Below are 13,995 nucleotides of genomic sequence, written 5' to 3' on the forward strand. Positions count from 1 at the left end.
ATTTATCTGACGCTAGCAAGCTGCAAACAACAGCCAGTTTTATGGAATAAAAAGTTAAGTTTTTCTCAGGAGGTTGAATCAAACAACACTCATCCTGAGTCGTAATGCAAAATCATTTATTCGCATGCAGTAGCAAAGATATCACAATGGCGATGGAATCAAAGGAATTCAGCATCAAAGAGGCAAAAAGTGGTAGTAGTTGTTGGGGGTTAAGGAGGGAGGGTGGGTGGGGTGATGTTAGGCTGTGGGAAGGATGCAGGTGTTCAGGAGTAAAGGTGTTAAGGCGGGGCAGGGAGGGGTGCGGGAGCAGGTTGTTTTGAAGCGTGGGGAGGTAGTTGGGGGTGGGGGGGTCAGAAGCTCAGATAGCGGGGTGGAAGGCGCCCCTCTGGTGCCACTGCATGTCCCGAACGCGCCTCACAGACTGGATCTGAGCCTGCTGAGCTCCAAACTCAGAGCTGTCCTTGTACTCGCCCTTCTCAAACAGGTACTGGTAGCCTCTGTATCCTGGATACTGGTAGCCCACCCAGCTGTGAGTCGCATCAGGCAAAGGAGTGGGAAGAAGAAAGAGAGACAGAGAGAGAGAGAGATAGAGAGAGAGATGGTGAAAAGACAGAGACCATTAAGTGACTACCAGAGCCAACTTGAAAAGCTGCCATAGAACCTATATAATTGTTTGCATATTTCCTTGTCATCTCACTTTTTGGTGACATTTTATAATATATGATTACTATATACATTATTTATATTCTTCTTGACTGCCTCACTGCAGTAGAAGATGGCAATGATCTTGATTTGCTTACTCAACTTCAGTAATGTTCTTGGATGTTGTAGCCTACCCCTATGGTACCAGAACAGAGTTTCACAGCAGCTGACTAGGTGACATAGTGCGAGGGTGAGGGATGTGCTTACGTTCCACTCGCGACCCTCACGGAGGAGACCTTCTCGTGGTACCCATGCGCGTGGAAGCTGGGAACATCATCGTCTATGATCTCGATCTTCTTCCCCGCGAAAGCGGGGTTTTCATAGAGCACGATCTTGTGTTCCTGGCTGTCCTTAAGTACCAAACAAGAGGGGGCATGCCCATTAGGAGAGCAAAATAGCATATAAATGGAACATATTCACTTGAATTAAATTGAATTCAAAGACAAAGGTAGGTATATATTAATGCACAACGTCAGGGGAAGGATGTATTGGTAAACCTAAAACAGATAGATCTGCTGTATGAATGAAGGTGATCACACAGCAGCCAAAAAGCAGGGGAAGGTGTACAATAAATTCTCAGCTGAATTGATGAAAATATGGATAGCCTGACATGCATGATCATCGAGCAGCTGGAGAGATGACTGTGGAGAGGGTGAGTAAATGAGAGGGGAGAGTTACCACTTTGATGGGGCGGAAGGCGAAGACGGTGTCACTGCGCCTGCTGTTGGTCCAGCAGTCCCAGCGAGGATACTCGCCCTTCTCAAACACATACTGCTCCCCCTTGCAGCCAGGCTGTTCATATCCAACCCATCTGCAGGAAGATTTCAAGCCTTTACACTTCTCAAATAATAATAATAATAATACTTAATTTTTTATATAGATACACACTAGATACACTCTCTCTCTCTCTTTCTTAATTTACATATTTGTCTTTTACTATTTTTCCCTGTGCTACACCCACAACACACACACACACACACACACACACACACACACACACACACACACACACAAACACATATTCTAGACATCCACATACACACTCTCTGCCACTCACTCTAGCTCTCTCAAAGCATACGTAAAAGGATCTACTGTTTTCTCTCCAAAGGCACCAATGGCAGATGGCCCAGGTCAACACAACCCTCACTGCCTTCCCAGCCATCATTCCTGTCACACTCACGGTCCACACAGCACCAGTATCGAGCCCACTTTCTCCACACCCGCCTCTTGGAGATTGTTACAGGGCCCAGTCAGCTCATGGCATCTGCCCTGGAAGTTCTCCTGTTCGTAGATGATCAGCTGGATGGCAAGAGATGGGGAAGAGAGTCAGATGAAATAATATTCCAGATAGAAATTATATAAATAATTGTGAAACTCTGACTATAATCAAGTATGTGTGGAGTATTAATCACCTAACAGTTTCTTTATTTCCCCCGCCTGCCCCTCATGGTGCCTGATGTGACGGCCTGGTGGTTCATCTAGTCAGACACCATTACTGTCTATGACTGCCTTACTAAGCTTACCTCTGCCGGGTGCCGCCTGTAGCGTTAATTGTATGGTGTATGTGAACTGAGCCGTAGGAATGTTGCATGGTGGCCATAGAATGTGACGGTGTGAAAGGGATGGATGAGCTGAGTGTGCATATGTGCAATGGCGGCCGCCCCACCATCCTCACCTTAAAAGCACTGGTTCCCGCTTGCTGTTGCTTGGATGCAGGGTTCTGGTGGTCCGTTGCCATAGTGACCTGGGCTGAGTTTGACAGACTATGATAAATACCTGTTTTTAGCATAAAACTGATGAAAAATTGTTCTCTATCAACACCTAATTAACAATCCATCTATCTATGAATTCAGGTTTCAAGGACAATACCATAAAGCATACAGAGCTGTAGTAATTCAATTAAGCTGAAATATAACCCAATGTGCTAGAATGAAATATATAAAAATATTCTAAATATATAAAAAGTACTACATGGATTCTTCAAAATGAATATGGTATAATCTATTGAAATAGTTTTTTTAAATTGTTATTTTGCCATTATCTCATAAGTTAAACAAAATATAGGCAGACATCAGTTTGCACTTGTGCTTTTAGCACTGACATACATGCATATAATCACAATAAACAATTATTTAGTGCACCAATAAAACATTTATCTAAACTAAAAGCAGAATAAAATGTGTTTGAAAATATTTATCAAGACACAATAATATTTTTGTAATGCAAACCGAACCCACGCTGTTCGCTTACCAGCTCCTGATTGTGCCAGTCTGTTTTGGGTGGCACGAGAGGCGCAATATATACGGCAAGCCTAGGGGTGGAAACTTTGCCAAAACTCCTCTGTGTCCAGGATGCCCTCCTAATCATGTCCTAATAGGCTGACCAGACCAGCTGGGCTTTGGTGGACAGAGTAGTAACAACCTGCACCCTTCCAACCCCCCCCCCCCCCTTTTCCCCCCTTGCGCCCCCGCCCTCTGATGCCCCCTCAAAGTTATTTCATTAGTTGTCAATTTCAGCCCGCCGGTCATTGTTTGATATCCCATGATTCAGCACAACTAGTGCCAAGAGTCCGAGATTCACAATGAGGACTGGCTGTGGTGTCGCTTTGAGCGAGGGGGGGGGGGGGTGAGTGGGGGTGTGGGCTGTGTGTGTGTGTGTGTGGGGGGGGTGGGAGGGTGGTTGGGTGGGGGGGGCCGAGAGAGAGAGAGAGAGAGAGAGAGAGAGAGAGAGAGAGAAATGGGAGCGGTAACAGCAAAATGTTCCTATGATGTTCATATGTTTATGATGCACGGTACAGTAAGATACATTATGCATACGTTTACATACACAAATAGATTTTATATGCTTGCTGACCTGCTGGTGTTGAACTTCTCTATATCATAACCTGGGCTGTTTTTTTTTTAGCATCTACACTTCAACAATTAAGGCCTCCCTTGTTGTTCACACAAACACAGCAGGAAAGACTTAGTTTGCTTACCTTACTTATCCACATTAAAGGCCAAGGCCAAATCTTTCATGATATCTTTCACGAAAATATGGTTACACTCCAATCAGCCTCCGGTGGACTGTTTTATGTTCCTGAGAGTGAGTGATTTGAACAGTTACAGGGGACCAGGGGAGGTAGAGAGTTGCTGGGTAAAGGTTAGAATGATTCAAATGAAGTTAATTATGTCACAGTGAATAGATATTTACTGAATTGTGTGCTAGAAAGCACCCTGTCCTATCTCATCTAAAGATGAGAGGAGCACATATTTCCATGTGTAAACAATGTCTTGCAATACAAAGATTTTGCCAGCAGATGTCAGTGTTAGAATACATCTGGTAAATACTTATCAGCAGATGACCATTATAGTGCTGTAGGAGTAGGGGTGGGAATTGCCACAGAGGCAACGATATGATACTACCACGATATTTTGGCCACGATACTATGTTATTGAAAATCTTCACATTTTATGATACAGCAAATATTGTTATTTGATTTGGCCATATATTGCTTTTTATTTATCCCAAGTATTACGTTTTGTATACTAGCAGTGTCTGCAGTCATCTGGTAAATGTACTCGACTCTGATTTTCTTACCTCTTTTTGCTGTGACACAAGAAGAATGAGATATTATGTCATCTTCGGGACTTCAGAAGCAATGTTATCAAAGTAGATGTATGTACCAAAATACAATTTAAATTATAATATTAATTGAATAAAAATCGCAATACTTGACCCCACAATATTGTGCCGAAAAATATCACGATACTACACTGTATGGATTTTTTCTCCGTCCTCTATATAGGAGACATACAAATAGGAGACTACTATATCATATAAAGGAATTTGCTGCAGAAGTGCATTCAAACCAAACCACATTTCTTTCTCTTATCTCTGATTAGTTATTTTGTCAAATCCCAGAAGAGTCTATGATGAGAGTTGAGGCTCGATTTAACCTATCAGTGCGCAATCATGCATTTGCAATTCGGTCAGCAGGTAGCCTGCCTACTTGGTCCAAGATAATTTCTCACGGCTCTGATCTTGGGCTAATTGATTTAAATGCCTGTACTGCATAGCTTGCTAAATCAAGCATTTCAGAAGCCTGTCCGTGGACATTGGTGGACATTCTTTTTTCACAGACACGCATTTAAATTCTTCAGTCCAGACTGGGCCACGACACTGGAGTACAAAAGAAAATACACTTTACAAGCACGTTTGTAAACTACAGATCCACAAGACAACATTATTTGATTTTGTCTCAGATTTTCTAAGTCTATGTTAAGTTGTCTGACATGATTGGAATGTTTCACACAAGGTCTTAATTGACTTGTTAAAATGAATCAGTCGCGTTTTTTTGTCTTCTTTCTTAGCGCAACAGATGCTTGAGGAAGCTGTTACCAATCACTCAAGGTAGACCGACAAGACATTACCGGGGGGAAGGGGGGAATGTCAGGAGGAGAGACGGGGCGGACTTCAAAGACAGTAGCGCTCTGCTACAAACCGGATCTCTCTCTCTCTCCCTGAGAATGATATTTTGGATTACATTAGGCTACCGTACTGAAGTAGAACGCTTGCTGTTTACCAATCCATGCAAACGTAGTTTTGTAGTATTTTAGGTGAAAGAAAGAAAAATTGAAGCCCCTCTCGGCGCGCGTTAAAACTGGAGGTGGTTTTACATTGCTGTCAGATGTCCAAGTTTGTTTTGACACGGATTCCTGAACCGTACTTAACTTGACGTTATGTAGCCAGATAATTAGAGAAGCAGCAACGTCTGTAATTTAGTCTAAATTGCATAGACCAAGCTTTCTGTGTGTCACTGGTCGTCTAGACTCTTCCATAATGTCATGGGCTAAAATGATATTGGCATTAATTGCCGTCAGCATCGGAATATGTCACAGCTTTCCAAATTACAAATACGAGGATATTGACGAGGATCTCGCCACCTTTGATTATTATCGAGCCATGGTTGAAATGGATGAGAGGAATTCTACAGACTGTGACGAGTGTGTACCACAGCTTTGTCCGCAGACAGCTGGCTGTCGAGCGGGTGTTGTTCTGGATAGCTGCAACTGTTGCTTGGAATGTGGGAACCTTGAGGGCCAAACGTGTGATCTGGATGACAGAAATGTGTACTACGGTTTGTGCGGTTCTGACCTCGAGTGCAAGCTCGACTCGGCGGAGCCGGTGGATGGCGAGGCACCGGAGCCGCAGTGTGTGTGTGGATCGCAAGAGCCCTTGTGCGGTTCGGACGGAAAGATTTACATGAATATTTGCAAATACAAAGAAGCTAAGTTTTCTGACCCGACGCTCAACGTAACCACAGGCCCTTGCAAAACAGGTATTGTGTAGTAATTGAAACTCTTTAAACATCTTGATTGTGAGATGTATTTGATGTATTGCTATAAATGTTTGTTAAAAAATTAACGCAGCCCAGTGTGAACAACGCCCCGCAAGTTACCTGAACTGACTAATCTAAAATGGGGAGTCATAAATCTCCCTGTTAAGAACCCTTCATGTGATACATCACTCTGTATTCTGCATGGCTAATAGGTTAATTGTTTTAATTGAATTTTGCATGATTGGATGGTTTTTCTACCTGCCCTGCAGTTTCTTTACACATGGCGAGATACAGGTCAAAGCCCCAATTATTATCAAAAAAATACCCATGAGGATCAGAATCTGGGTGCAAAAATCTTTTCAGTAGCTTTGGGTATAATGTATGTAATAATGTTCTTTATATAGATACGTTTTGTGTAAATTGTGTAAAACAGGTGTAGGTTTGGGGGTAGTTACAGTAATGACATAACATATTAGCTTAGACCACTTGTTAATGTTCATTGGTGATACTGCTCACAGCTAAAAGCAGATAACCTGTAGAATGCACCACATTTTCTGAAGTAATTTTACTCCTTTAGCATAAATAAATAAATACATTCATACATACATACATACATACATACACTGTACATACATACATACATACATACATACATACAGACATTCATACAGTAATAGAGTAATACATACAGTAATACATACATACATAAATGACTGCAGTGTGTCGGTAAGCACACCCATTTTGAAACAATTTATAATTTGGCTCGTACCCTTAGCGGGGATGAACAGTAACTTCTAGTCTTCCCCCAGCCTCTCCTGTGTCTGCTGTGGGGAATTCTTTTTCGCTGGCCCTATAATTTACCCACTGAGTTTAGGGGAAGATTTACTGCCTTTCATGTAGGTCCAGGAGTCTGAGTGGAGAGAAGAGTAAGCTTGTACCAGCGGGAGAGAGAGAGAGAGAGAGAGGAGAGAGAGGGAGAAAGTGAGAAGGGAGAGAGGGGGGAGAGAGAGAGAAGGGAGAGTGGGGGGGGGGGAGAAAGTGCGAAGGGAGAGAGGGGGGCAGTGAGAAGGGAGAGGAGGGGGGGCAGTGAGAAGGGCGAGAGAGAGAGGGGGAGTGAGAAGGGAGAGAGAGAGAGAGAGAGGAAATAGCTCCTGAACATGATCCCCTCCCTATCTGTTTCCTCTCTGCCCTTACCCCAGCACCCTGTCTCCCACTTGCCCCCTCTAACTTTTTTGATTAAGTCCCAATTATCCCAATTGACACCAGCCACAGGGTAAAACAGCTGAGGGAACGTCTGCTCTCTCTCTCCCTCTTCATCTTCCTCTTTCTCTCTCTCTCTCTCTCTCTCATGTTTGCTCTCTACCCTTCTCTTTCCGCCTGTCTTGTGCTACCTGTTCAGTCCCTACCATCAAGGTACCACCACACAACCATGTGAACGTGACGGGAAGCAGCATGGCGCTCCTGTGCGAGGTCTTTGCCTATCCCATGGCCCTGGTGGAGTGGAAGAAGGACGGCCGGGATGTCATCCTTCCTGGAGATGACCCGCACATCTCTGTCCAGGTACTACGGATGTGGTCAGAGGGAAGCGTTTCCATGGGAACAATTGGTCTCCATTAATAACTGTGGAAGACAGAGGCAAAATAAATAAATTTCAAATTGCTCCATTTTAGCCAACCCACCAGGCTGCCTGTGTATGTACATATGCATGTTATATGACATTGACTCATATGCCAGTCTCATTTTTGATGGTGGTTTTAAATAGCTTCTTTTGTGTGTGAAGTATAATTGTTGCAAAGGACACATTATTGAACATGGCCCATTGATCTTAATCACATTAAACATCATTATCCATTTTGAAAATGCATACATATAATAATAAAAATATTAATAATTAGAGGACTTTGACCAAGAAGATGAGTGTAGACACTGAAAACTATAACGGAATGTTATATGTAATTATCGCTTGACAGGATGTTAGTACAAACTGTGTTTAACGTTATGGCTGCACAGTAGATCTTTCATCGTTTCTAAAGCAATAAAGTAATGAAAAGTTATGCAATCCACAGCAGCATGGAGCACAAGGGGTCTGTGTTACGGAGCGGTCCATGCATGCATAGATTGTTTTCTCAGTGATTATAACCACGTATAGACTGTTGGAAGTGACTGTGGAAATGTTTATTGGATGAAACCTAGTACTGAGTGACAAGTATTTCCACAGAACCCATCCAACACCTGTATCTCCTTACAGCATAGAATTAGGGCCGGAGTTTCTGGATGGACCATAGAACAATACAATTCTTTGTGTGTGTGTGTGTGTGTGTGTGTGTGTGTGTGTGTGTGTGTGTGTGTGTGTGTGTGTGTGTGTGTGCACGTGTGTGTGTGTAATAACAATGTTGTTTGAGTGGTTTTGGAAGGACCTATCTAATTGGATCTCTGGATTGTCACTCAGTCTCGCGGAGGCCCCCAGAAGTACGAGCTGTCCAGCTGGCTCCAGATCGAGGAGGCCACTCAGATGGACTCGGGCACCTACCGCTGTGTGGCCCGTAACGAGCTCGGCAGCGTCTCTGCCTCAGCCATTTTAGGGGTCCTGCCCCCAGGTAAAAACGACTTTGACCCCTGAACCTTTTTACTTTTGGTGACCTCTCAGTGTAGGCAGAGTGGGGGGGGGGGGGGGCTGTTTGGAACGTGCAAATGTTGGACAGGTTTAACCTCTCAGGTCATGCAGGTCAAGGAGGAGAAATGAGACCTCTGAAATCTGAAGCCTAGACTCTTTCTGGGCATGGGTGGTGGGTAAAGTAGGAGGGGTGGGGGTAGTGGGCGTTTGGCAAGGGTTTTTTCCTCCTGCTCTACTGTGAGCTACTGTCCTGCTTTCTGTGGAAAGCTGGTGGAAACCGATCCATCTGTGCTCCATTTGTGGACTGGATTGATCCCAGAACCATAATTAGGATAGATTAGAGGCCCATGCTAATGAGATGTCAGGGAATCGCCAGCATGGGTTTCGCTGTTGATGTTCAGAAGTTGGAGTCTATTTGTTTGGGAGTAACCGGATCTGCTGTTTGTGATTCCAGATGAAATGTCTACTTACGTGGACAACATGAAAGAGATGCTGGGATACGAGGTGTCAAAAGACTACGGTGAAGACTATTACTGAGATAAAAGAACAGTCAAAAATCAAAAAACGCTTTCAAATGAAGATGTTCCCCAGTGGAAGTACAGAGAAACTTGTTGGTTTATCAACAGAACAATCATCAACAATGCAGGGCTTGCCTCTTCCAAGACCATCTGATCTAAGCACTGAGGGCTCACACAAGTCATACTAAGCATACCATCTGGAATAAGGTTTTTTTTATTTTCATTTTTCATTTTGTTTTATGTATGTGTATAACTATGAAGAATGGCTCGCCGCAGGGAGGAAAGCTTTCTGAGAAGTGCCACGGTCAGCGTGTGTCCCACAAGGACAGCAACGCAAACGTTTGATGATGGCACGGACTGGTGGTGGCAGAGCCCTTGGCACACACACACACACACACACACACACACACACACACACACACACACACACACACACACACACACACACACACACACACACACACACACACACACACAAACAGAGACACACAATCTGTGTGGCGCCCGGCGTATGCAAGTGCTAGGGCAGCTGTGTCTCAACACCCGCGGCGATGAAAGCCTCCATTGTTTTACAGGCTGCCTCCATCACAGTCCCCTTTTCTGACCGACTATAAAACACGGACTTCTTCAGAACTGTGAACCTTTCTAGCACATTCCAAGTGATGGGACAAGAAGAAGAAGAAAGAACCCCTGCTGTCTTCTATGTTATTATTATTACTATTATAATGTTTTTCAATTTCTGTCCTTAGAACAACGTTTGGCTATCTGTTTCAGCCCCCCCTCTGTGCCTTATGTTGGCATAATGTACAAATGCCATCTTGGATTTATTGAGGAAAACCTTAGTTCATCCTTTTCCTCTTCCCCCATTCCCGTTTCCCGGAGAGGAACGTATTTCAAGCTCTGCGTTTATATATTTTTCCACATTTATCCATATGTACTCCTGTTACACACTGAATGTGTGAGTTTGTGCGTGTGTGTACATGTTTTTTTTACATGTGTGTAAGTGTGTCTGTGTGGATTGCAGTGTGTGCGCTTATGTGAAACACATGTATGTGAGAGTATGGTTATGTGTCTGTGTGTATATGTGTGTTTGTGTTTACATGTGATAAAGCACTCAAATGGAAGAGTAGGCAAAATGGTTGTTGTGTGTTTATCTTTTGTGTGTGATTGTGTTTGTTTGTCTAAGTCCCTCTCTCTATCTCTCTTTCTGTAGTGTGTGTGTGTGTGTGTGTGTGTGTGTGTGTGCGTGTATTTTCAAGTCTGAGATTGAGGAAGTGCACAGATGGTTTTAATGTATTTTGAGAGCACTCATCTGTGCAGACAAGAGTATGCGTTTATGCTCACATGCCCACAAGGTGCTCCTGGTCATCCCATTTGATGAAAAGATGAACTACATCAGACCTGGTATTGAAAAAAAGTAATCCTCCAACATTTTGGCACAAGATATGTTTTAGAAAGTTCACTGAGACAGAGGAAGCTGGCGCAAGGAACTGCCATTGTGAACTTATCATTACCAGTTCTTGCCTTCAACTCTATGCAAAGTGAAGAAGCTTACAAAGTAAAAGTAAACGCTTTTAATGTCCTTTCATTTTGGTTTACAGTCTTGTTTCTTAGTTCTTGAGTTGTTTTTCCCTCTGAAATGTTTTTTATTCACTGTTGAATAAACTCCAAGGTCAGGAATCATCATTTGATATTTATATTTATGATATTTATCTAGTATGTGATGTTAGCTCTTTAGTGTGGTTAGTACCATATTTTCCCCACACTGTTTGGTTCAGTCATGTTTGCTTCTACATCCATTGATAAAATATATACTCATATAGTAACTCCTACGACTGACTTTTCATTTAATTTTTTCATTCATCACATATAAGTGTCTTTATTTTTAGATCCAAATCAATGCCCATACTGGAGCCAACCACTTCAAAAATGTTTTCTTCCAAGATGTAGATCATCTCAGAGCCTGCCTGCAGTAAAAGGATTACAACCTCTGCAAAAAGTTCAGCAAAAAGTCTGTTTGCACACCTCTTGCAAACACCAGGCTGCAAAAGCTGTTACACTCGTGGCCAGCGTAAATCAAACGGCCGGGGCGGTTTCACTGGGCATATCCACCTCCGCTGAAGGCTTTTGTGGCTGACAGCAGTGAGAACAGTCTGACTTACCTACCTCAGTTCCTGCTCCCACTTTAAGCAAATAAAAATGTAATGGTAAATTCAGATTGTTGAGATAACAGTGCAGATGTTGAGTCATTGCAACAGATGTCTGTTTATGACCCATGACTTTATATTCTTCAATGGCTAGATACTGTAATAACAGAAGCCCTTCTTAGGTGGAGGGCCCAACCTAACCTCAAAAGAAAATTACTTTAAAACCATGATATGGTATCATCTGTCACAAGTACACTGGAGTCTAAATATTTAAATATTGGCACTAAAATGCATTTGGTGCCTCTAAATAGCTGTCTACAACATATGGTAGTGATCTTTCAAGATGCAGTGTGGCTAATATACACATGAGCTGATATCATGCCAAAAGCACAAGGAAAAGAGAATTGGCCTGTAAATCCACACGTCCAACTGTGAGACTCTCACTCCTCCACCCCAGGTACTCTCACCCTCCCCACCCCCAACCACACACCCAGAGGGATGGGTCCAATGGGTAATCGGCTTTCTCCAATTCTGTGAAATCAGCTAATTCTGCTCCCTTTCTCCCGCCGTCCTCCTTTGGTCCATGCAGGAAAAATGAGGAGAAATAATTAGGGGATTGTGGGAATCTCCTGGAGGAAGAAGCAGGGGGCCGTCCCCCCCCCCCTCCTCAGCCTCCCTCGAGCATGGCTAATATCCTGTGTCGTGAAAAGACATTACTGGCATACAGAGTATGAGAGCAAGAGGAAGAGGGGGAGAGAGGGAGAGAGAGAGAGAGAGAGAGAGAGAGATGCAGAAGTACATAAAGGAAAACTGTTCAACTCTGACAGAATTAGAGTAGCAGACATACACACACACACACACACACACACACACACACACACACACACACACATACACACAGACAGACAGGCAGGCAGGCAGAAAGGTAACCTTCAGGGACTGACTGCCTGGGACACACATAGAAAGACAAACACAAACCATATAGACACTCACACACACATGCATATGCACACATACACACACACACACACACACACACACACACTCACACACACACACACACACACACACACACACACACACACACACACAAATACACACATCTCTCAGAGACTCTCACTCACTCTCCAACATGAACATACAAGCTCAGTCACCCACACACACTCAGACACGTGCACCCAGCAGTCTGTCTGTCTGGCTGACGGTGAGTAGGGGCCCCAGACAGAGAAGCACAGCATTCCATCACCCCTCTGACCCCACCAGGGTGCTAACAGGGATTTTCACTCTGCCAGTCTCATTCACTTTAATGGCTATTCCATGAGGTGCTTTTTTCATCCCCAAAACAACACGGAGGCGCTCTCGGACCAGGGCTATCCGTCTTTTCTCCCCATATTCCCGAAGAGCGGAGCAGCGACTGGCACATGGAAACCATTGGAAAAATACTTTTCAGCTTTCCAGCAGGACGCAGGCTTGGTTTGATTTAAACAAAGAAAACCAGTTCCAGACAGGGTTCCTCCTTAAACACGCAATTTGCATGTTCTTACTTTCTCCATTCTTTTTCCTCTTCTTTACATTCACAAATGAAAAGACGGTCTGGCTACTTGACAGAAAAGACATCTTTGTTTTGATTTATGTAAACATTTTATTACGCGTATTTATCTCATTTGACGAGCTAGAAAGCAAATGTTATGCGCGGCCACTGGGGTAAAATCAACGGAATGAAACTGGATAAAGTTGTTGGCTTTATTTGAGGGCTCAGTCACTGGCATGCTTTCTAGGAGCCATCTGAGGCTGTAAAATGTTGAGGGATGGTTTCATACACCACTGCCTCTGATAAAACGCTGAGAATGTGGAGGCTTTGAGTTAGATGCCATTCAGAAATCATTTTTCCACACTGGGAGAACACAGTTCTTCCCCCACTGTAAATGCTATCCACAGGATATCTAAATGGCATCCATGTGCTTCCTCTTCTTCTAAAGAAAACTCCCCAATACTTAAGTGCTTTTTAAGTAGGCCTACAAGACAAAACCCTTCTAGGTCATACCTCAACCACAGCATAATCCTCATTACAAAGGCATTTCACTGTCTATTACTACAAAAGGTGCTTAGAGAGGAAGGTCTGAGAGGGCTCAGGGGGTTTGCCTGCCCCTTAAATATACTTTACAACAAATATAGAATGCTCACATCTGTTCTACTTTCTTGTCCACAGTTTTTTTTACTTTGCTTGGGGACTCAATTATCTTTCTGCCACTGATCCCACTTAGAGCTCAGATATAGATATCTAAGCATTTTATGTCCATAATTCACATAACAAGCACTAGATGATGAAACAACAACAACTACACCAATATCTCTCCGTTTCAATGCTTGTAGAAGCATAGAAGTGGATTGATATACCTATTCTGTGCTGTTCTATTTGCATGGCCTATCCTACATATCACCCACAGAGTGGAAGTTTGTACCTGCTGGGGTGGATGGATGGGTGATATGTATGTTCACTCTCGGGAGTCCTTCTGGGCATTCAAAAACAACAATAACAAAAACAACAGTAACAACAACAACGACAGCTGCAAACAAATCTGTAGTACAGACAAAGACAATGTGTGAAAGAACTGCACAGTGTGGAACTTTCCTGCTCTAAGCAGGATGATGTCATCCTCTCTTGAACGAGGGGCCTGAGGTGAGGCTCAGTCA

At 43.4% G+C, this 13,995-nt stretch overlaps 2 protein-coding genes across 2 annotated transcripts; one reads left to right on the forward strand and one right to left on the reverse strand.

The window, feature by feature from the left end:
• Window positions 1-99: 99 nt before the first annotated feature.
• crybb2 (crystallin, beta B2) lies at window positions 100-3,128 on the reverse strand. Its single transcript, XM_012834084.3, has 6 exons — window positions 2,953-3,128; window positions 2,378-2,451; window positions 1,883-2,001; window positions 1,381-1,513; window positions 910-1,052; window positions 100-527 (listed from the first exon to the last, which is right to left on the reverse strand). Exons 2-6 carry the CDS (start codon window positions 2,438-2,440, stop codon window positions 359-361), a joined length of 627 nt encoding a protein of 208 aa, XP_012689538.1. The 5' UTR covers window positions 2,441-2,451; window positions 2,953-3,128; the 3' UTR covers window positions 100-358.
• Window positions 3,129-3,939: 811 nt separating this feature from the next.
• Window positions 3,940-10,371, forward strand: kazald3 (Kazal-type serine peptidase inhibitor domain 3). Its single transcript, XM_012834085.3, has 4 exons — window positions 3,940-6,022; window positions 7,422-7,582; window positions 8,472-8,619; window positions 9,091-10,371. Exons 1-4 carry the CDS (start codon window positions 5,524-5,526, stop codon window positions 9,171-9,173), a joined length of 891 nt encoding a protein of 296 aa, XP_012689539.1. The 5' UTR covers window positions 3,940-5,523; the 3' UTR covers window positions 9,174-10,371.
• Window positions 10,372-13,995: the final 3,624 nt, after the last annotated feature.

The sequence above is a fragment of the Clupea harengus genome, chromosome 7 (assembly GCF_900700415.2).
Source record: "Clupea harengus chromosome 7, Ch_v2.0.2, whole genome shotgun sequence".
NCBI lineage: Eukaryota > Metazoa > Chordata > Actinopteri > Clupeiformes > Clupeidae > Clupea > Clupea harengus.

Bases quoted from the DNA above. Each gene is read 5' to 3' on its own strand.
- crybb2 (XM_012834084.3), bottom strand. From the start codon at position 2,440: ATGGCAACGGACCACCAGAACCCTGCATCCAAGCAACAGCAAGCGGGA. The intron at 2,002-2,377 runs GTGAGGATGGTG...CTTGCCATCCAG, and splicing joins CGGGAACCAGTGCTTTTAAG to CTGATCATCTACGAACAGGA. The intron at 1,514-1,882 runs GTGAGTGTGACA...ATCTTCCTGCAG, and splicing joins ATACTGGTGCTGTGTGGACC to ATGGGTTGGATATGAACAGC.
- kazald3 (XM_012834085.3), top strand. From the start codon at position 5,524: ATGTCATGGGCTAAAATGATATTGGCATTAATTGCCGTCAGCATCGGA. The intron at 6,023-7,421 runs GTATTGTGTAGT...CTACCTGTTCAG, and splicing joins CACAGGCCCTTGCAAAACAG to TCCCTACCATCAAGGTACCA. The intron at 8,620-9,090 runs GTAAAAACGACT...TTGTGATTCCAG, and splicing joins TTTAGGGGTCCTGCCCCCAG to ATGAAATGTCTACTTACGTG.